We start from the raw sequence: 22,524 nt of genomic DNA, 5'->3' as shown, positions 1-22,524 counted from the left end.
TATTCTGATAATCTTTCACACAAAACATCTGCATAATCTGTTTGTCTATTGACTGCAGAACTCTACAATTGTAACTACACGACAGGTTATTCATGGCTGTGATGTACAATTCATGGCTGAATTGTACAACAATTAAACAAGCCAAGAGAATGAAACTTCTCTGGGGGGAAGGGTGATGGCAAAAGTATAAATATGGGGAGGCATGGCAGGTTTATTATATCACCTTGCCATGATCTTGCAATAGTAAGCATTATGTGCTTACCATGGTGGAGGCAACCTCTGGGTGGCTTGAAACATTTGCTGTACTCCATGCTACTGCCTGAAATACGATATTGGGTCTCAAGAAACAAGTCCTGTGATGACATGGCACCCCAGAAAGAACTGAGTCAGGTAAAGAGACTCATTTGAAAAATTCTTTTGTAAATACTTGGGCCAAAGGTCATGTTATCAAGTGGATTTATCATATCCCCTACCATTCTGGTAAAACTGAATGATACAGTGGATTGTTAAAAACCATGTTGAAAGCAACGGACGGTGGAATATTTAAGCACTGGGAGAAGCATTTGGCAGAAGCCACCTGGTTGGTCAACACTCAAGGATCTATCAATTGTGATGGTCCTGCCAACTCCCTACGTGCTGTCAAGGGAGATAAGGTCCCTGTGGTACATGTAAAGAACATACTGGGGAAAGCAGTTTGGGTCCTTCCAATATCTGGAAAGGGCAAGCCTCTTTGTGGTACTGTTTTTGCCCAGGAACTAGGGTGCACTTGGTGGATGATGCATGATGTAGTGATGTAGAATAAGGGGTGGAATGGTCTTATGATTTTTGGTTACTGGTATTCTATGTCATAACATCATGTTGGGCATTGGGAGTTAAACTGTTAATGCTCCAGTTCCAGGTACCTGTCCAGAAGAGAAGAAGTACAATCCCCAGAGGGCTTTAAGGTCAGAGAGGAGATATAACTCCTGGCAAGGTCACCTGGTCAGGGTTTTCTCTTTGTTGCTCTTCTCCTTTGCCTCTCCTTGCTGCTGCCTGTCCAAACTGCACACATCACTTCAGTATTAAGACCTACAGCTTTCAGATATTCTCTTATTATATTTGATTTATTAGCTTCAATTCTAATTATATTTTATTACAGTGTGTTATCTTGCATTCTGATACCATATTTAGTAAATTAGTTTGTTTCTCCTCAAATTGTTGACACTGTTTTTAATTATTTTGGTGTCCCTGTTTCCCTATTCCAGAGGCATGGATTTTGCAAAATCCCTCTGCCCCACTAATCACGCAACCAGGCTGAACCAGCCTGTAAACTGTTGACAGTTGCCTAGAGAAGTTATTGATGCTTCTTCCCTGAAGGCATTCAAGGCCAGGCAGATGAGGCTTTGAGCAACCTGGTATAGTGGGAAGTTGTCCCTGCCTATAGCAAGGGGGCTGGAACTAGATGATCACTATGGTCCTTTCCAACCCAAACCATTCTATGATTCTATTACCCTGGGATGCATTTCAAAATGTCCCACAGACTCATATATGTTCACGTCCATCAGGTGGTCTCATGGTGAGAGTGACTCCACTTTCCTATCCTACAATGTAGTCCATGAACTTCAGAAATTTGATGAATATTGTTCAAGTGAAAAATGAGGAAAAAAAAATAAAAATGCTTCCATGCCTCAGCCTTCTCCAGATCTATTGCCACCGATGATTTCTTTATCAGAAGGGATTCACTCTTTCTAATGTTCTTTTTCAGGCTAATGCACCTGTAGAATCCCTTTTTACTGTTCTTTGCACACTTTTCCAAGTTCAGTTCCATCCGTGCCTTGTTTATGCTGATCTTATCTCAACATGTCCAGATGGTGCAAACTTTGATCAGTTTATTGTTTGTTTGTTTGTTTCCCTAAAAAAGTTTTTTTTTTTTTTTTTTTTTTTTTTTTCCCCAGGGAATCTCATCCACCAAATCTACACTGGAAGTACAGTTTAGGGTCCTGACTTTGCTCTTTGCCAGGCTCATATTGCTCAAGATCACCAGTGTGATCATTGCATCCCAGACTTCCTTCAATCTTGACTTCTTTAACCTGCATTGGTAAGCAACAGGTCCAGTACCACTTCTCCTCTGGCTGGACTGTCTGATTACTAAGAAGCCATCCTTGATACACTCCAAAAGTCTCCAAGATTGCTTACAACATTCTGCATCACTTTTCTAGCAGATATCTCAGTGGTTGAAGCCCTTCAGCAGAATGGGAGCACTCCTAGAGTGCTTCTGACAGCTGAAATGAGAAGGTTTTGTCAAGAAGCTCCCTTTGGTCAGGTGGCCCATAGCAAGCACTGACCACAGAGTTTTCCTTGATGGCTCACTCTTTAATTTTAACTGAACATTTGTGCCTGTTTCTCAGACGTAACTGTGTAAAACTGAATTGTTTCTTTACATAGAAGGTACTTTCTTGCCTGACTTTTCTGAACAATTTGTAGCCATAGATTTTAGTGCTCCAGTGATGTGATTCTTCCCACCAAGTTCAGCAATACCAATTAGATCAATGTTTTCTAGTTGTACTGTGGTTTCCCACTCCTTCTGTTTGCTTCCCATGCTGCATTGGTGCAAAGGTACTTAATCTAGGGAGGAGCTAAGGTGGCAAGCTGTTTGCTGCATGGCAGTGTGGTTTGCACGAAGGAGTGTTTGTTTAATCGTGTTTTTAGAGAACACTCAAATTACTTGGAGACAATTCAAAGTTATTTCCCTGTTGCTTTCTAATATATCATCCCCCAGCTCCTCTCTATCATTCCAATCTCCATCTACTTCCTTTAACTAAATCTAGTTTTAAGCTGTGCTTACAAGTGCAGCCATCTCATTACCCAGCACACCCTTGTCCCAGTTGGTCAAGCAAGCTCTGTTAGATCTGATCTGTTGTTTTTCTGGTGAAAAAATTTAGTAGTGCATTACCAAAACACTGTCCACCCCAGGTTAAACTCAGAGTAGACATACTTTGACCTTAAACTGGGCACTGAAAGCTCACACTGGAGACTTGTGCATATAAATAAACAAACACAAGGATTTAAACATTGTTTCATTCATAGATTTCCAAAGAATTATATAGAAAGGTAAATTTTCTGAAAGATGCATGTCAGTTATCTGTTACCAGCATCAATGAATCATAGAATATCTTGAGTTGGAAGGGGCCTGTACAGGCAGATAGGCAACTTTTTGCTTGGTGTTATTTATAATAACAGTTGTTTCTATATGCCCTTAAAAATCTGAAAAGCAATCGAAAATTTGGTTCTAGTTTAGAGGAAGTAAAAGGAGAATCTGACATAGGTTCTATCATTTTAAAGAGGAAAATCAGTGTTATGGTTTTGTAATTTGCTTTGTGTTGCTATTCCACATCAGAAGATCATGTGGGATAATGGGAGTTAAGGAGACAAGTTTTTTTCTTTTTTTCTTCTTTTCTGTGGACTGCCTTAAATGGGCATGGGGGAAAGGGGCAGCACGGGAGGGGAGGTCGGGAAGGGGATGAAGTCACTGGGTTCCCTGTGAGGAGACAGTGTGGTTGGAACTTCCCGCCTCCCACAGCCCACCAGGGAGATTTGGTCTTGTTTTTCTCCTTGTTGAAACTCTCTCGTTGTTTCATTGGGTTCATTAAACTGCTGTTCATTCTCAGATCAATCTTTTTTTATTTCATTTTTTCCCTCCTAGACCCATTCGCAATCTCCCTTCCCTTCTCCTCTCTCAGAGCGCACATGGCCAGGCCGCAAAATGCCGCACTGTTCTGTTACAGAGGGGAGGTAGTTTTTCCTTCTCTCCCCAGGTTTGTTCCCACTGCCATGAGTGAGCTCTAGAGAGAACTCCCTGACAATCAGATAACTCTACATATATGGAAAATACAATAGCAAGAAGATCATCACTTTCCAAAACATGAAAAGGTCAAATATATGGCCTATCAATGATACTAGTAATTTAGCTATTTTGGTTGGTTTTTGTTTGTGTGTGTGTGTAGGTATGTTAGATATGCTGAATTGTGGCTATGGACAATAAGCCTGTTTTGTGCATTTGAAGACAGAGCCCTGGTATCTTAGAAAGCAGATGTGCTATTACATTATTAATATTTGCTATTATTTAGGAGTGTGATTATTTTCAAACGCTGGGAAAGAATATGTACTTACTGCTCACATCAAAATTCAACTTGGATAGACATATTTGTGATTTCTAATGCCATCATGATGGTAAAAATATATATCTCCACAATGCAATTACTCACCACCCACCAATCAATACATTGTTAATAACACAACTGTCTGCTGAACAGTGCTCCACTACTAACACAGGGTCTCATTGACCAATGCCCAGAGCAGATTCCAGACAACTCGCAGTATTCCCATAGCATCACATGGTATGAAATAACTGCTTACCTAATTCAGCCCTGTCCTCTGCTGTTGTGCCATAAAGGCAGTGGCACTTCCCAACCTTGTGCTGGGTACACTCCCATCGATTAGCAGTAACTAAAATATCTGTGTGCTGTTAAAACTGTCTCAGCTGAAATCAGGATAGAGGGGAAAGAGTAAAATATATCAAAAAGAATGCAATTCCTTCATTTTATTTTTCTGAGAAACTTCCAGGTATGTACGTTGAGGCCAAGATCTTCAGCTTAGCAACAGATCTATACTATACAAAATAAGGAGAGAACATGTGAAAATTGCATTCATTCATTTTCTAGTGGGCAGACATTTCCCATCTCTAATAAGCCCTGGCTCAAAAGCTGAAGTTATTCCAGCAGGACTTGTGTTTCCATATATCCATTCCTAAACTCATTATCATACATTTGATTTTTTTAAAATTTGTTTTCATGAAGTATCAGTCTCCTGCATGTACCTATTTTTCTTTGGGAGCTTGATTTACTTCCAGCATTTCTACTTGCATTGTTGTAAGCAATATATTGATGGACTAACAGAACTGGATTTACTGGATTTAACAATCCAAAGCAAGATAGTTGTTAAAAAATACAGCCCGTTCCAGTCCTTGTCTGAACACTTATGATTTACTGAGATAGTGTACTTGGGATTTCAGAAGCACTCTTACTATAAATGTAGTTTGACTATGGCTATGACAGCTATTATTGATGGATGCTTGTAATGATTAAAAAATGGAAAACCTGATAAAAATTTATTGTGGTTTTGTGATTTTTGTTGTCAGTATTTCACATCAGAATATCATGTAAAGCAGTGGAGTTAAAGAGTTAATGTTCTGGTTCTGTGGACTGCCTTTTTTGGGTATTTTGGGTTCTCGGGATGGAGGGGAGGGGAGGAGTGGCATTCCCAGAGGACCTGGTGTACAGAGGAAGAAAAGTGGAGCTCTTGGCAGGACAGTAGCTGCTCTCTCACTGAGTATCTCAGTTTGCCATGATGAAAAGCACATGATCCCCCTGCAGTCTCAAGTAACATTTTAGTTTTGGACACTTTTTTCTCTCTTTTTGTTTGATTTTGTTGCATTTTGTAAATTGCCATTCCTCCTCAGATCATTGCCGTTGTTGTTTTTTGTTTGTTTTTTAGACCCATCTGATATCTCCCTACCCTTGCCCTTTTCTCCCTCTCCTGGAGTGTATGGGCTGTAAGTGACTTGCCTCATTAGTCACAGGGACAGGGCCATCCAGGCTGCATACCTCCATGACAAAATTAAACACACACTCACATACTCTGGTTATAGATAACAGTTTTAAAGAAAACTAGATTCACACATAGGAGAGCCCTACATGTATGAAACAGAGGAAGGTGCATTTACCTCTTGTACTTCACTTCTTTCTTCTCCCCCTTCTTTCCAGCTCCTTGTTAAGATTTTAGGCCAACCCAAATTTCAGAGACAAATTAATTCCACTCCAGGAAAAAGAGCCTACACAGAATACATTTTGTACAGCTGTACAGAAAGAATTTACTGTATGCCACAGACTGGCATATCATAGGTAACTTACTACATATTCCATTCATCTTTACTTGTCAGAAAAGCAGCATAATGGACTGGCAGATGCACACTGCATAACTTTGTTCTTGCTAAGACAGTAAAAAGGAGAGGGAAAGGAGTCATAGTTAAGATGAAATGCTATAAAATAGAAAGAAAATTGATTTATGACTCTAATCAGGTATTTCCTCTGGGCATTAGGGTATTTGGTGGTTGGGTGCAAGCTTAAGATGTCTCAAAACAGGCCTTTATCTCCAGCAGAGTAAAATAAGTTAAACAACTCATTTTAACTCTTGTGTTTCTCTGTTTTTCCTTTTTGTTTTATGTGTATAATTGGAAACAACAAAGAAGCATCATTCTTGGGAGGTTAGTAAGGAAGGATAGTTCAATTCTTTCCAGAAATCCAAGCCAAGAAAGAGAAGGTAAATAAAAACACTTTGTCTCACTTTGAAACACATTCTAACCATAATCAGAAATAACTATTTGTGGTATATGGACTATTAATGGTCAGAAATACTAAACAACTTACAGTTATGATTTATGAAAGCTCTCAATTAACATAATAATGCAGCTCTTAAAAACAATAACAACAACAAACCAAAAACATAACAGCAAAAGGCTAAGATCAGTGATATTTCCTGTCTTCAGGTTTCCAGAACTGAAAAGAATTTTTGTCTCTTAGTGCCATGTAAATAGGCTACTAATATTGGGAAGGTTCCCATGCAGAAAACAAAATACTCTGGGAAAACATACAGACTCATTCAGAGAAGGATCCTCTCTTGTGCAATTCCCTCCTTCCCTCCTTTCTTCCCTCCCTCCTTCCCTCCCTCCCTCCCTCCCTCCTTCTCTCTCTCCCTTCCTCCCTTCCTCCCTTCCTCCCTTCCTTCACAAGGTAAATTGATTTTTAGAAGTAAATTTAAATTTAGCATTTCTGATTGTGAGCAAGTCACCAAAGAGCTTATCAGACTCTTTGATCGACCTTATCACTGTGAAACCCTGGAAGACCAGAGTGTGAGACAAAGAACAAGCAGTGTCTGTTTGTTCTCAACAGTAGACAGGAGATTTGTTTGATATGCATTGTCAATCATGTTACTTTTAAGAAACCTTTCTTCCATTATTGCTGTTGTTTGGGAGAAGCTAGGGCCAATTAACTGAATAGAGGAACTATTATGAGGACAGGGTTTTCTTGTTTGAAGCGAATGCTATATAAAATGTATGTTGAACACAGTAAGGAGAACTATTCTGATGCTACAAGAAACTAAGAGAGCTCTCTAACATGGCTGAGTGCCGATAAGCATTCTGCTATACTTTTTTTTACAAACAGCACTCAGTCATTTCAGGAGATCCAAATATAAAGTGACTGAACTGCAGTCTGAGCTCCATCTCACACAGATCAAGAGAAGAGCATCTGAAGCAGATGTGTATTATTATTTTTTTTACCTCCAAATAAATATTTCTCTCCAGTTCTAACTTGCAGAGGGCTGTTTGTTCGAACAGCTGAAGCTTCATCTCTGTCAATGGTGAGAACTGCAAAATTTTCTTTAGCTAGGAATCGAACTTCATGCCACTGCCCATCATTGAGACCAGAGCCTAGAAAAAACAGAAGACATTGAAACATTTTACATTGTGCAATATTTATTATTTGTAAGTGTCTAGAGTGCCTCTTCCAATCTCTTTATGCAAAGTCTATTTCAGAAATGATTTCAGTGTGAAAACCAAGCAGTATTATTAAAGTAGCTATTAAAATAAAAATGGCATTATCAGGATAAACGCAAATCTTGAAACTACTGAACTGACCATTCTGACAAGTGTGTTTTTAAATATACGTTATCTCTTACCTTGCCCACCAAAAAGCCATATTCTACATTTATCTGATGAGAAATATATTTAAATAATTTCTTTGATCAAGCTCAAGAGGAAAATACATCAATTAATAAATTTAATTCTAGTCCACAGGTCCACACATGCTAGTGGCTGCTGCGGCAATATGCTATTGCCTTTATCCAAAGCTATGTATTTGCAAGAAAAAGGAAAGAAAAAAAGAGGAGTAAGGAAAACTTTTGTGGAAGATGAACAAACAGACAATCTTGTAAGTGAGATGTGAGTTCAGTCAGAGGAAGATGAAGGCATTATCACAAATTCATTGTAAATCCATCAAATGTCTACCAAAAACTTGAAACTTAGAGGATCACTATGCTACCTATACTGACAATATATGTATGTATGTATGTACCAGCAATGAGGTACATGGATCTGTTCATTCATTTATTTCTTTTTTTATTTTTTTTTCAAACAAACAACATCAAACTATAGCCAAGAAAAAGCAGACAAAGAAACAAGCAAACAAACAAAACAACTGAAGTACTTTCTGTTGATTCTAGGAGATAGTAGAAAGCTTAGCATGTTAAGTTGGCGTTTACAGACAGTGAAAGATAAAAGTGTTTGTTCTGGTCTTTTTTTTTTTTTTTTTTTTTTTTTTTTTTGGAGGTAGCTTACATGGTATGAACAAGTAAATGGCAAACATTATCGTTTAATGACATCTCTTATGAAAAAGGAATAAATTTGATGGCAAACAGATATACCTAGTGTCATGGTTTTGTAATTTTGCTATCAGTATTCCACATCATAACATCATATTATGAATAATTTTTCCAACTTTTTCTACATGTTTAAGATACGAGATTAATTTCTTATATAACTGTGAGTGTTATACATTGGAATACTCTTGAAAGATTCCTTAGTGCAAATAGGCAATAAATTTATTTATTTGCAACAACAAATAAATTTAAAAAAATGCATCAATAAGAAATATTTCTGTCATTGCTTGGTCAATCTAGTGTAACAATAAACAAATTTCAGGTAAGATTTCTTTTAGTTTGCGAGATCCTTTTTCACTATTTTTAACAAACCAATAAGAAAAACACTATCTTCCAACTCACAAAATTATATTTTACATATAAACTCAGAGAGGACAATTTTTTTAAAGTATATGCTGCTCTATCTGAAGCATTTCAGACTATAGTTAAAAATCCCAGTGTAACAGCTTGAGATGTTTTGCAATTCAAAAAAATCGATTTCAGTTTTAGTCAAGGAACTCTTTATTACCCTGAAATGAATGGCAATGATCACAGAATTCTGGGCAAAATTAATTTTTTTCTGTTAAAGGCTGAAAGTAGTAGCTGAGTCTTTTCATTCACGAGTCCATAGAGAGGTACACTTAAAGCCTTTCCTAGAAAGGAGGATATTACAGACATAAAACTTCAGAATGTGATGCAAAAAATATTAGCATACCTTTACTGCCATAATATAAGCTTTTGCTTTTTATGTTACACCTCTAAAGGGTTCTTCTGAGTACACCACCTCTTAAAACACTGAAACATCACTGGTTTTATCTTTCTGCACTGAATTTTCAGTGCAGTCTGAGGTACTAACATGGCAAGCATCTCTCTCAAACAAATAACTTCCAAGGACATTCCCCTTCATCTTGTGATAATTTTTTTGACATTGTTAGCAAAACACATAAAACCTAGTATACTTCTGGTTAACCTGATGTGCATCTTAGACTGTATACTTTAGGCAGCTCTAAGAACACTAAAAAAGGTTCATCATAACCCTGTTGTACTTGTACGACATTTTAAACAACAGCAGAACATAGACTAGAACTATAGACTAAAAAATCATACTGTCTCTAAGAAATCATCAGGCTAAGTTATTGTTTACTGCTGTATGTTTCACTTTGTGACTAATTTTTATCATTCACCTTCCTCCATTAGGAACTGTAAGAGGTAGAAAAGAAGAAAAATTAGCTCTCTTTTCTTGGAAAAAAAAAAATCTAATTATTAAAGAAAATAAGAAAACAGACTTTTGCCATCTGTAATATGATTGTGACACAGTGGAAAGTGCAACAATGACATGAGAGCAGCAAGATCCCAGGCTGCAGCAAGTAAGAATACACTCAAACACAATAGCAGTGGGTGCATAAAGAAGAAAAAGCTGTTCTCCTTCAGAAGACCTCAGGTAAGCCTCCAGAGAGATACCCTTGCCTCCAGTGCCAACCCTTAAATGAGGTCTGGGAAGGGGTAGATCGTGGCACCATCCCTTCTGGTCATTCAGGTGCATTGCATGCACTTGAGTTCCCTTATGTTGGCCCTCCCTTCCTGTGAAGTGCTCAAGCACTGGTTCAATCATTTCCACTACAGAAGTCAAATAAGAGCCAGTATGTCTGCTCCTGTCAGGATAGATGTTGTAACCCTGTCTGAATTTGAAGGCAACTGTATAGCTTCCAGACCTCTGGCGATGTAGAATGCATGAGCCTTTCACTGGCATGGTGTGGTAGCAGTCAGAACAGCTGTGGGAGGTGTGAGACAATCTTCTGTGCCTTCTAGCCAGGCTACAGAATGAAATACGTAGATTAAAAAGTGTAATTGGGAACTGCTGTGTTTTGTTTATTTGTTTGTTTTTGTTGTTGGTATTCCACATCAGAACATCATGTAAAACAGTGGGAGTTAAAGAGTTAATCTTCTGGTTTTGTGGATTGCCTTTTTTAGCCATTTTGAGTTCCCAGAGGGGAGGGGAGGAGCAGCATTCCTGGAGGACCTGGTGCACAGAGGAAGAAAGTTGGAGCTCCTGACAGGATGACAGCACTCTCCTTCTCGCTGACTGGTGCTCTCTTGGTTTCCCATGGAGAAAAGCATGTGCTTCTCCTGCAACCTACTAGCATAAGACCTCGATTTTGGATACTCTTTTTTCTCTCTCAAAACTGCTTCAGCTCTTGCATCAAGTTGAGGAAAAATATTGCAAGGCTGGAGGGAAGAACACAAAGGAAAGGACTGGATGAAAGCAAGTCTGCACTTGAAGCTGCAAATGAAAACCCTCCTTGTTTGCTCCACCTCACCAGGTGCTTCTCAGTAACAGGAATGTGGCCCTGGATGTGGAAAGCCCACTCAGACTAGGCAAACTAACTAAAATAAAATTGCAAGCAGCTGTCCCCCAGCATAAAGACTACATCTTTGAAGAAAAAGAGACAACTATTTGTTGTAGGTGATTCCTTCCTACTGGGAACTGAACATCCAATATGGTGAGCAAACTCTGTTCCTAGAGAAGTCTGCTGTCTTCCTGGGGCTCAGGTGGAGGATATCACTAGGAAACCACCTAGCCTGGTGCAGCCATCAGTCTACGACCTGTTACTACTTTTCCATATAGGGAAAGATGATGCAGCTACATGTGGGACAAGGGCTATCAAAAAGGCCTTGGGATGATGACTAAGGGAACTGAATTCACACATCATCTTCTCTGTCTCATGTATTGGATGAGGACATGGAAACAAAACAAAGGATCTTATATTTAAATACCTGGCATTGAGAATGGTGCCATTAACACATTTATTTATTTATTTATTTGTCTATTTATTTATTTATTTATTTTGACAACATGGCACTGGGTTTGTGGGCATTGGATTGAGCTTGCCATTCTCAAAGGTGTAGAAATGTCCATGATGAGATGTGGGATGGCATAGCTACATAGAGGAACAGGGTGATAGCTGGGGTCTCAAAGGACTCAGTGCCTTAAGAGGTGTGGCTATCAACAGCTACTAGGTGGTCAGAAGTAACATGTGAGGAAGGAGGGCAGCAGGGTGTTGCTATCTACATCAGGAAGGGAATAGAATGTGAAGAGCTGTCCCTAAAGAACAGTCTTGAGCAAGTTGAAAGCCTATGGGTGACAGAAACTGAGGCAGCAAAGGGAGCCCTGTGATCAATGTCCATCACAGGCCATCTGATCAGTCCGAGCCTGTCAATGAAGTCTTCTACATGCAGCTACAGGAGGCATCATGATCACAAGTGCTCATCCTGCTGAAGGAGTTCAACCACACAACTATTTGCTGGAAAAGCAGCATATCGAGTCATAGGCAATCTAGAAGGCTCCTAGAATGTACTGAGGCCAACTTTCTGAGTCAAGTAATTGTGATTGCCCCACAGGGAGGATGCAGTACTGGATCTGTTGCTCATCAATGCAAATTAACTGATGATTGTTGACACCAGGACTGGAGACTGCCTGGGCTGTACTTACCCTACTATGGTTCAGTTCATGCTCTGGAGGGATATGAGATTATAGGTGAAGAGTAGAACTATAGTGCTAAATTTTTGGAAAGCTAAGTTCCAGCTCTTCAGAGAGTTAGTCAACAAAACACCCTGGGAAACTATCCTCTTGGGCACAGGTGCAGTGCCAACAGATCTTTAAGGAAGCTTTCCTCAGTGTGCAAGAGCTCTCCATTCCCAGGTGTAGCAAGTCAGGAAAGGAAGGCAGGAGACTGGCATGGCTGAACCAGGACTTGCTGGTCAAACTGGAGATCAAGAAGAAAATGCACAGGCAGTGGAAACAGGGATAGGTACCATGGGAAAAGTATAAGGAAGCTTCTAGGTTGTGTAAGAATAGGGTCAAGAATGTCAGAGCCAAGTTGGAAATGAACTTGGCTTAGGTTTCCAGGAAGAACGAGGAAGGCTTCTACAGGTACCTCAACCAGAAGATGAAAGTCCAGGAGGGTGTACCTTCATTAGTCAGTGGCTCAGGCAGGCTGGTAACAACAGAGAAGGAGAATGCTGAGGTACTTAACACATTTTTGACCTGTCTTCTGTGATAACTGCTCATCACACAGCTCTCAGATGTTTGGTTTGGTAGGAAGGGATTGGGGAAACTATGTCGCTCCTGCTGTAAGCAAAGGTCAGGTTCTTGACCACCTGAGGAACCTGAACTTCCACAAATCTATGGATCCTGATAGAGTGCATCCCAGAGTCCTAAAGGATTAACTGATGTAGTCACCAGCCACTCTCAATGATAACTGAAGAGTTGTGGCAATCAGGTGACGTCACTGGTGACTAGAAAAAAGCAACATCACATTCCTTTTCAAGAAAGGCATATGGGAACTGTTGAATCATGACCTGAACTGACTGACCACCTGAGGCAAGCAATGAGTCAGCCATGGGAGCACAGGTGAAGGCCATTCACCGGTGTGACCAGAAGGGGTGGAGCCTGGCTGCACCTCTCCTAGGCCCCATTTAATTGTTGACTGTCACAAGGGAGGGATCTCTTTCTGGAGACTGCACCTTTTGGAGTTTTCCCTGCAAGCCAACCCAGTTGAGCATTTTCCATTTATTTCTAATACACCGCTCTATTTTTGTTCACTATGCAAATGGTAAAAAGGATGACCCTGTGAATTACTGACCTGTCAGTCTCACCTCTGTGTCAGGAAGAATCATGGATCATATCCTTCTGGAAGCTATGCTAAGGTCTGTGGAAAGAGAAGTGATATGGGAAAACTAGCATGGCTTCACCAAAGGCAAATCCTGCTTGACCAACCTTGTGGCCTTTTATGGTATCACTGCATCAATGGACCAAGAAAAGGCCACTGATATAATCAATGTGGATTTTAGTAAGGCCTTCGACATGGCACCCCATTACATTCTTTTCTCTAAATTGGAAATATATGGTTTGATGGAGTGGACTGTTTGATGGTCAAACAACTATCCCTGCTGAAAGAAGACCTGGGGAGTACAGATGGATGGGTAGCTGGACGTGAGCCAGAAAGTGCCCTCACAGCCCAGAAGTCAAACTGTATCCTGGGCTGCATCAAAAGAAGCATAATAAACAGGTAGAGGGAGGTGATCTTGCCCCTCTACTTTGTGCTGGTTAGGCCTCACCTGGAGTACTGCATCCAGATGTGGAGCCATCTGCACAGGAGAGATATAGACCTGTTGGATAACATAAAGTGGAGGGCCACAAAAATCATACAATGGATGGAACACCTCTCCTAGTAGGACAAGCTGAGAGAGCTGGAGCTCTTCAGCCTGGAGAAGAGAAGGCTGCAAGGTTATCTGATAGTGGCCTTCAATATCTAAGGGAAATCTATAGGAAGGAAGGAGAAAAACTCTTTATCAAGGTCTGTGGTGATAGAACAAGGGGAAATTGTTTCAAGTTTAAAGAGGGTAGATTTAGTTTAAATATAAGGAAAAAATTTTTTGCAGTGTAGGTAGTGAGGTACTGGAACAGGTTGCCTAGTGATGTGGTGGATGCCCCGTCCCTGGAGACTTCGAAGGCAAGGCTGGATCAGGCCCTAGACACCTGATCTAGCTGTTGATGTCCCCATTCACTGCAGGGGAGTTGGACTAGGTGACCTTCAAGGGTTCCTTCTCTAAGGAGGAGGTTCCAACTCTAAGGATTCTATGATTCTGTGCTTCTATGATTTTACCCCTTGTGGTGACCACAATCCTAATTTAAAATTAGGATTTTGACTTATTGACCATTAATTTCTAATGATTATTTCAACATAATTGATGTAAAAAATAAAATAAAGCAGCATACTAACATCACCTCTCATGCTGAAAAAAAGGTGTACAGAGTATCTTTCTATATACATACATAAGGGATGGATGCCTATGTCATTGAAGACAAATCCCAGGTGTCTTCAGAACACAACAGAAAGGCTGCGAGTCAATAGATATATTTCTCTATTTCTTTCTGCAGCTTTTATGAAAAAAATATTCATGCAAGCTTAGATTTCTTAGTGTCAGAAAATTTCATCTCACTCCCCCCTACGATCTCATCTTGATAGGAATTTGAATTGTACCTCTGTAATCATTCTTCATTGCATACTGTCTGTTGCATTCTATTAAACAGTCATATGCATAGTTAGTAATTATCAGACCCACTGTCAATAAATCATGAAAGCATATTATCTTTGTATGTTTAGTGAAGTTATCCTTGTGAAGCATAATATAATCTGTCACTAGCATTTTATGAAAATACATCACTGACCTACATAGTTCATAAGCAGAATTGTAATAAATCATTGAGTTCACTGCTGCTAAAGCTCTCATAACACTGCCAGTTAAACTTGGTTGAGCACAACTTTTCCTTATAACAGGAATGTATGATTGCTACTGAAAACCTGTGCTTTTTGCTTGGAGACCTTGGAGGAGCTGTCATACCAAAATGTGTATTCTCATTCAGAGCATCAGTAAGTTCATTTAGATATTTGGGAATCTGCTAGCAAACAACCCACTTCCCAAAGCAAAAGCAAGCAAACAGACATTTCACATCTGAGTACTTTATATAAAACATATGTGCATAACAGAAAAACTAATAAGGCTGCTTACTTTGCTGTCATCCTTGCAATGCCAGCATGGCAAGAATTCCCTGTAACTTCTTAAGGTTTACAACTGTCATTTGTTGCAGTGACAAATAAGGAAAACAAATGCCAACGCACAGGCTAAAATGAGCCTAATTTTTAATATAGCTACCATACAAAAGGAATCTGAATGTCAAATTATTAATCATGTTGAGATCCCAATGTGTTTTTAAAAAATTTCCCAAATGTCCTTGTAAAATGCACGATGATAACATTGATGCTAATAAAATAAAAAATAATTTTTAAAAAAAGTGATGATAAACACATTTGTGTTCTGAACTGTTGAAAACCTGAACATTACTTTCTTTCTTAAATAAATGATTATAGAAGGTAATGCACATTAAAAAACATACATGTTTACCTTCCTGTAAATTTATTAGCCACTGTCACCAATACACAGCAACTTCAACAGTGAAGTATGGTACAAAACAACAAGAGATTCACAAATGCCCTGTAAAATTCACATTCAATAAATAAATCCTAAGTAAATAAATATAATCACTGCAGTAAATCTGTTGTTTCATGCATGACATGCCCTCACATCACAGAGATGTTATGGAAAAAGATTTTCAAATAAAGGTGTTGTAAATTTGGTGGTTTACTTTTATTGTTGTTAAAACAAAATCAAATCACATCTGAGAGTCTATAGCATGTTGAGTGAAAATCAGATTTCATTATGGATTGTACCTTGTGTCTTACTGTCAGGAAAACAGCTTGAATTAAAAAAAAAAATTCAAGTGACACATTTGATAAAAGAATTTTTCCATCCATTGCTTTTTAAGTTATTCAAAGCAGAATAATTCAGTCATCTGTTTATAAAACACATTTCCCTTCCACTTTGCTTAAAACTGGGTTATACAACAAAGAAAATATGGTTTGATTAACCTTGTTCTACACATGCCAACTTCTTTTAAACTTCTATGAATGATAAAACAAATTGATGGTCTAGGCTTTAGTCTATCTAAGCCCAAATTTCCAGTTTGATATCACAGAATCACAGAATTGTGGGGGTTGGAAGGGACGTCTAGAGATCATCGATTCCAACCCCTCTGCCAAAGCAGGTTCCCTACACCACGTTGCACAGGTAGGTGTCCAGACGGGTCTTGAATATCTCCAGAGAAGGAGACTCCACCACCTCCTTGGGCAGCCTGTTCCAGTGCTCCGTCACCCTCACCGTAAAGAAGTTCTTGCACACATTCGTGTGGAACTTCCTATGCTGAAGATTCAGCCCATTACTCCTAGTCCGGTCCCCACGCACTACTGAAAAGAGACCACTATGGACCCCAGACCTCAGGTATCTATAAACCTGGATCAAGTCCCCTCTCAGCCTTCTTTTCTCAAGGCTAAACAGACTCAGTTCAGTTAGTCTTTCCTCACAGGGGAGATGCTCCAGGCATGCTGGATCTCTTTCTAAGAGATCCCTGTCTTTTTTGTACTGGGAAGCCCAGAACTGGACACAGTATTCCAGATGAGGCCTCACCAGGGCAGAGTAGAGGGGGAGGATCACCTCCCTCGACCTGCTGGACACACTCTTTTTAATGCACCCCAGAATGCCATTGGCCTTTTTGGCTACAAGGGCACACTGCTGGCTCATGGCCAACCTGTTGTCCACCAGGATGCCCAGGTCCCTCTCTGCAGAGCTTCTCTCCAGCAGGTCTCCCCCAGCCTGTACTGGTGCATGCAATGATTTCTTCCTAGGTGCAAGACTCTACACTTGCTTTTGTTAAACCTAATCTGGTTTCTTACTGCCCAGCTCTCCAGCCTGTCCAGGTCTTGCTGAATGGCAGCACAGCCTTCAGGCATGTCAGCCAATCCACCAAACTTCGTGTCATCAGCAAACTTGCTGAGGGTGGTCACTATCCCCTCATCAAGATCATTAATGAAGATGTTGAACAAGACTGGACCCAGCACAGACCCCTGAGGGACGCCGCTAGTTACAGGTCTCCAGCTGGACACTGCACCGCCAGTGACAACCCTCTGCACTCTGCCAGTCAGCCAATTCTCGACCCACTTCACTGTCCAGTCATCTATCCCACACTTCCTCAGCTTTGTTATAAGGATGTCATGGGGGACAGTATCAAAAGCTTTTCTGAAATCAAGGTAGACTACATCTACCGCTCTCTCCCCATCCACCCAGCTAGCGACATCTCCATAAAAGGCCACAAGGTTGGTCGAGCACGACCTCCCTTTGGTGAACCCATGCTGAGTACTCATGATAACCTCCTTTTCTTCCAATTGTCTGGAGATGGCATCCAGCACAAGCTGTTCCATCACCTTCCCTGGGACAGAGGTGAGGCTGACTAGCCTATAATTACCTGGGTCCTACTTCTTGCCCTTTTTGAAGACCGGAGTGACACTGGCTGTCCTCCAGTCTTCAGGCACCTCCCCAGTTCTCCAAGGCCTCTGAAAGATTACAGAGAGCAGCTCAGCAATGACCTCCACCAGCTCTCTCAGTGCCTGTGGATGCACCCCATCAGGTCCCATGGATTTATGGACCTTAATGTTTCCTAGGCACTCATGGACCACTTCTTCCCTGACTAAAGGGAAATCTCCCATTCCCCAGACTCTCTCATTAACCTCCAGGGTCTGGGATTCCTGAGGGAGAGCCTTTTCACTAAAGACAGAAGCGAAGAAGGTGTTCAGTATTTCTACCTTCTCAGCATCCCCTGTTATCAGAACGCCCCCCTCACTTAGTATGAGGCCCACATTCTCCTTAGCCTTCCTTTTGCTGTTAACGTACTTTAAAAAGCCTTCTTAATTATCCTTTATCACCTTAGCTCGATTCAACTTCAGATGGGTTTTATCCTTCCTCATCGCATCCCTGTAGGTCCTGACTATATTCTTATATTCTTCCCAAGTGTTCAGACCCTTTTTCCACATATCATGAACTTTCTTCTTTCCTTGGAGCTTGCACATGAGCTCCTTGCTCATCCATGCAGGTCTCCTGCCACCTTTTCCTGATTTCTTAGTCTCAGGGACGCACTGATCCTGAGCTTGGAAGAAGAGCTGTTTAAATGCTAACCAGCTCTCACAGGCCCCCTTACCTTTTAACATGGGATAGCCCAAAGTAGGTCCCGGAAGAGATCAAAGTTTGCTTTCATAAAGTCCAGGGTAGCAATCCTACTTTTTGCTTTGCTTCCTCCACTCAGGATCTTGAACCCCACCATCTCATGATCACTACAACCCAAGCTACCCCCTACTTTTACTTCCTTAACAAGTCCTTCCTTGTTGGTGAAAATAAGGTCCAGTATCACCCCATCCCACATCGGTTCCTCGACCACCTGCATCAGAAAGTTGTCTCTATCTGCATGTGTCTCTATCTGTAAGTGCCACAGAATTATCTAGATCAATCTATGTCCATGACAGGGGGGGCAGTAGGCCCATGATTCCCCCAGCCTCCTGTGAAGGCCAGAACTGTTTTTCTTTTGTTGTCTCAAAGCTTGCTTCGTGAGGCCTTTCTGATGATAAGACTCTGACTGGCAACTGCTAACTATCTAGGAGGGTGAATGGTAGGTGTTATTGTGCCACAGTATCTCTGCTTACGATTGCAAAGATAAGCAGAAACAGGACAAGCAGACTGTCTTGCTCCAATTTGTAGGAGGGAGGCAAGGTTCTTTGATATGTGTATACCCGGCGTGAGATTAAAAAGCAACGGTTCAAATGTTGGTCCAAACAGTCTATTAAAGTCCTAGCTGTTTTTAGGGAGATTGGGAAGGGAAGGTAGGCGATAAGAAAAGTAAGAAATGTAAGCAAGGAGTCTTTGCAGAGAGTGAAAGAGATAGTCACCACCGTGGGTCCAGCGAGGTACACAATAGGTCCATGGATCTCAGGAACTTGTCTGATCACCGCGGGGGATGGGAGACAGCCAGGGAGCTCTGCAGCAAGCTGGTCCCCGGGTTCTTCTGACAAAGTTTTCCCCTCAGGGAATTCTCCGTCAAAGGTGTCTTTGGGAGTTTGTATCCTAAGTCCACAGTTTAGCGAGGGCCTTTTATCCCCCATTTCAGTGGGGGGTTTTCTTCTTCTTAACAAACAATTCTTTGTAAAATGATTTAAAACTAACTTTTCTGACATTCCTGGTCCACAGATAAGCCAGCAAGGGTTGGTGGTCTCTGTTGCCAGACACAAGATTTATCACCTTCTGCAGTGGTCTGCTCCTTCGAGCAGCACCCCTGGAAAAGACTGCTTGTCTTGTTCCTGCTTATCTTTGCAGTCCTAAGCAGGGATGGTACGATAACACCCACCATTCACCCTCCTGGATAGTTAGCAGTTGCCTATCAGAGTCTTATCATCAGAAAGGCCTCACGAAAGCAAGCTTTGAGACAACAAAAGAAAACCAGTTCTGTCTTTCACACAGTCTTTTTCAGGGGTGCTGTTCGAAGGAGCTGACCACTGCAGAAGGCAATAATGCTTGTGTCTGGCAACAGAGGCACCCTTCCTTGCTGGCTTATCTGTGGACCAGGAATGTCACAAAAGCTTTTAAACCATATTACAAAGAGTGTTTGCCTGCATGTTTGGAAGTTCAGTGTTTGCTCGAGATACGTTCCCAAAAATGCTGAGCTGTAATCCTCAAACTTCAAAGAAGAAAGAAAACACCACAGAAATGGGGGATAATTGGCCCTCACTAAACTGGGGACTTTGGAGACAAACTCCCAAAGACACCCTTGACGGAGAATTCCCTGAGGGGAAAACCTCTTCCGAAGAACCCCCGAGGCTGGCTTGCTGCGGAACTTCCTGGCTTTCTCCCATCCCCTGCGGTGATCAGACGAGTTCCTGAGATCAACGGACCTACTGTGTACCTCGCTGGACCCACGGTGGTGACTATCTTTTTTGCTCTCTGCAGAGACTCCTTGCTTATATTTCCTACCTTTCCTATTGCCTACCCTCCCTTCCCCATCTCTCTAAAATGGCTAGGACTTTAATAAACTGGTTGGACCAACATTTGAACTGTTGCTTCTTAATCTCACGCTGGGTATACACATATCAAAGAACCTTGCCTCCCTCCTACAAATTGGAGCAAGACACCTCCAAAAATGGAAAGGGAAAAGGGAAAAGGGGTAGGGAGATGGGAGCTGGGGTCAAGGAAACAAACAGAGCAGCGGGAACAATCTAAGGAGGAAAACTTATTTTACTAACTATGATATCAGAATGCAAGATAACACTATATAATACAATCTAATTGAAATTGATTTTAATAAATCAAGTAGAGTAAGAGAGACAGAGTTTTCTGAAGACTGAGAAGCTTACTTTGAAACTGAAGGTGCACAGCTTGGAAGCACACCCACACCCTCTGCCAGGCAGTGAGAAAGAGAGAGCGAATGTCACTTCTGTGATGTATTTCCCTCTAATGACTGTGAGGTCCTCTGGGACGTGTAGTTCTTCTTCTCTGTGATCCACATGATGTCATGATGTGCAATACCAATAGCAAAAATTACAAAACCATGACAGTAAGCAAAGTGTGCCACACACTTACAGTGGCATTCCTTCAGAAATTCCTGTTATGAGTCTTACTCTCTACAGTTAACTTTCATGCAACTGGTATTTGTTTTGTTTAATACCACTTCCTATCGTGATCTCAGAGGAATTTTGCAATGTGAATTTGCAGAAATGGACAAATTTCATCAAGACTACATTATATTAGTTTATACAAAGTGTGCAACTACAGGGGACTAAACACAGAGCATATTAAAATGAGTACTAGTTTATTTAATATATACAGTGTTTTGTAGGTGTAGCTCTCATAGTAACTTGTTTAAATATGAACATCTGTATTTTCAGTGGGAGGAAAATATAGAAAGTCTTTATCATAGACCATCTTAAAATGAGAATTTGCTGCTTGTAAGGAAGCATTAACTCAGAATTTAAATCAGGACCTAAGGACAGAAGAATTAAGTTGTTTATGATAAGTGTTTTTATAATCAATACCATTTAAAACTACAGCTCCCATCACCATTTTGCCATGAAATAATGATAATACTTAGCTGCTGTAACAATCAAAAGCAATCAACTTCCTCTGCTTCCTTTTGATCATACACTCATGTAACAGAGTTTAAAAATTGTTTTCATTAAGAACTGTTTATTTTTGTTGTTGTTGTTTGTTTGTTTTGTTTATTTGTTTTTGTTTTATTAGGAACTGAAATATAGAACGCAAGGATACAAAGATGTGTGTATTTATATCTACACATGTAGAATTCCCTCTGAATAAGAAAGTGGGCAGACAAGGTAGGAAACCACCATGGCTCGGCAGGGACCTGCTGAGTGAACTGAGGGCCAAGAAAGAGGCGTACAAGCTCTGGAAACAAGGCTGAGGCACCTGGAAAGTATACAGGGATGCTATCTGGACTTGCAGACATGGGATCAGGAAAGCCAAGGTGCTGACAGAACTGAACCTGGAGAGGGATGTGAAAAATAATAAGAAGACATTCTACAGGTACATTGGCCAGAAGAGACAGGACAAAACGGGTGTACCTTCTTTGGTAAATTTAAAAGGAGACCTGGCTTCAATGGATGAAGAGAAAGCTGAGGTACTGATTGAGTTCTTTGCCTCGGTCTTCACTGGTGGCCAAGACTCTAGTCTTTTTCACATCCCTGAGCCCTGCATCCCCAAACCTCCATGTGGGGACCAGGGAGGTAAATCCCTCCCCAATGTAAGGGCAGAGCAAGTCCGAGAGTGCCTCCTTAGTCTGAATGTGTACACGTCTATGGGGCCAGATGGCATGCATCCCAGAGTTCTGAAGGAGCTGGCTGGGGTGGTTGCCGAGCCACTCTCCATCATTTTTGAGACGTTGTGGCTGTCAAGTGAGGTCCCAGATGACTGGAGGAAGGGTCACATCCCTCCCATACACAAGAAGGGGAGCAGGGAGGACCTGGGGAACTACAGGCTGGTGAGTCACATCCCTGTGCCTGGGAAGATCATGGAACAGATCCTCGACAACATGCTCGAACACATGAGGAATGAGCATGTGATCCGAGACAGCCAGCACGGCTTCACCAAGAGAAGGTCATGCTTTACCAGTCTTGTGGCTTTCTATGATGGAGTGACAGCACTGGTTGAGGAAGGGAAGGCGACCAATGTCATTTACCTGGACCTGAGCAAGGCCTTTGACATGGTCCCCCACCACATCCTCATCTCCACATTGGAGGGATGTGGATTTGATGGGTGGACCGCTCGATGGACAAGAAATTGGTTGAAAGGCCATAGACAAAGGGTAATGATCAATGGCTCTATGTCCAAGTGGAGGCTGGTTACGAGAGATGTTCCCCAGGGATCTGTCTTGGGACTGGTGTTCTTTAACATCTTTATCAATGACACTGATGGTGGAATCAAGTGCACTCTCAGCAAGTTTGCTGATGACACCAAGCTGAGTGGTGCAGTTGACAAGGAGGAAGGAAGGAATGCCATTCAGAGGGA

The 22,524-nt window shown here is 41.2% G+C and overlaps 1 protein-coding gene across 8 annotated transcripts in view; it reads right to left on the bottom strand.

Annotated features, from left to right (window-relative positions):
- CNTNAP2 (contactin associated protein 2) overlaps nt 1-22,524 on the bottom strand; it is a 568,010-nt gene that overhangs the window by 268,947 nt on the left and 276,539 nt on the right. For all 8 annotated transcript variants that reach the window (XM_085539942.1, XM_015854925.3, XM_085539944.1 and 5 more), the window contains one exon: nt 7,376-7,525. In XM_085539942.1, coding sequence (XP_085396068.1) covers nt 7,376-7,525 — 150 coding nt within the window. The remainder of the gene's footprint in view (nt 1-7,375; nt 7,526-22,524) is intronic.

This window comes from Coturnix japonica, chromosome 2, assembly GCF_054131305.1.
Source record: "Coturnix japonica strain WE chromosome 2, WE-NBRP24, whole genome shotgun sequence".
NCBI classification, from domain to species: Eukaryota; Metazoa; Chordata; class Aves; order Galliformes; family Phasianidae; genus Coturnix; species Coturnix japonica.
Note: the sequence above shows the minus strand (reverse complement) of the source record. Positions and strands in the feature narration are given on the sequence as shown.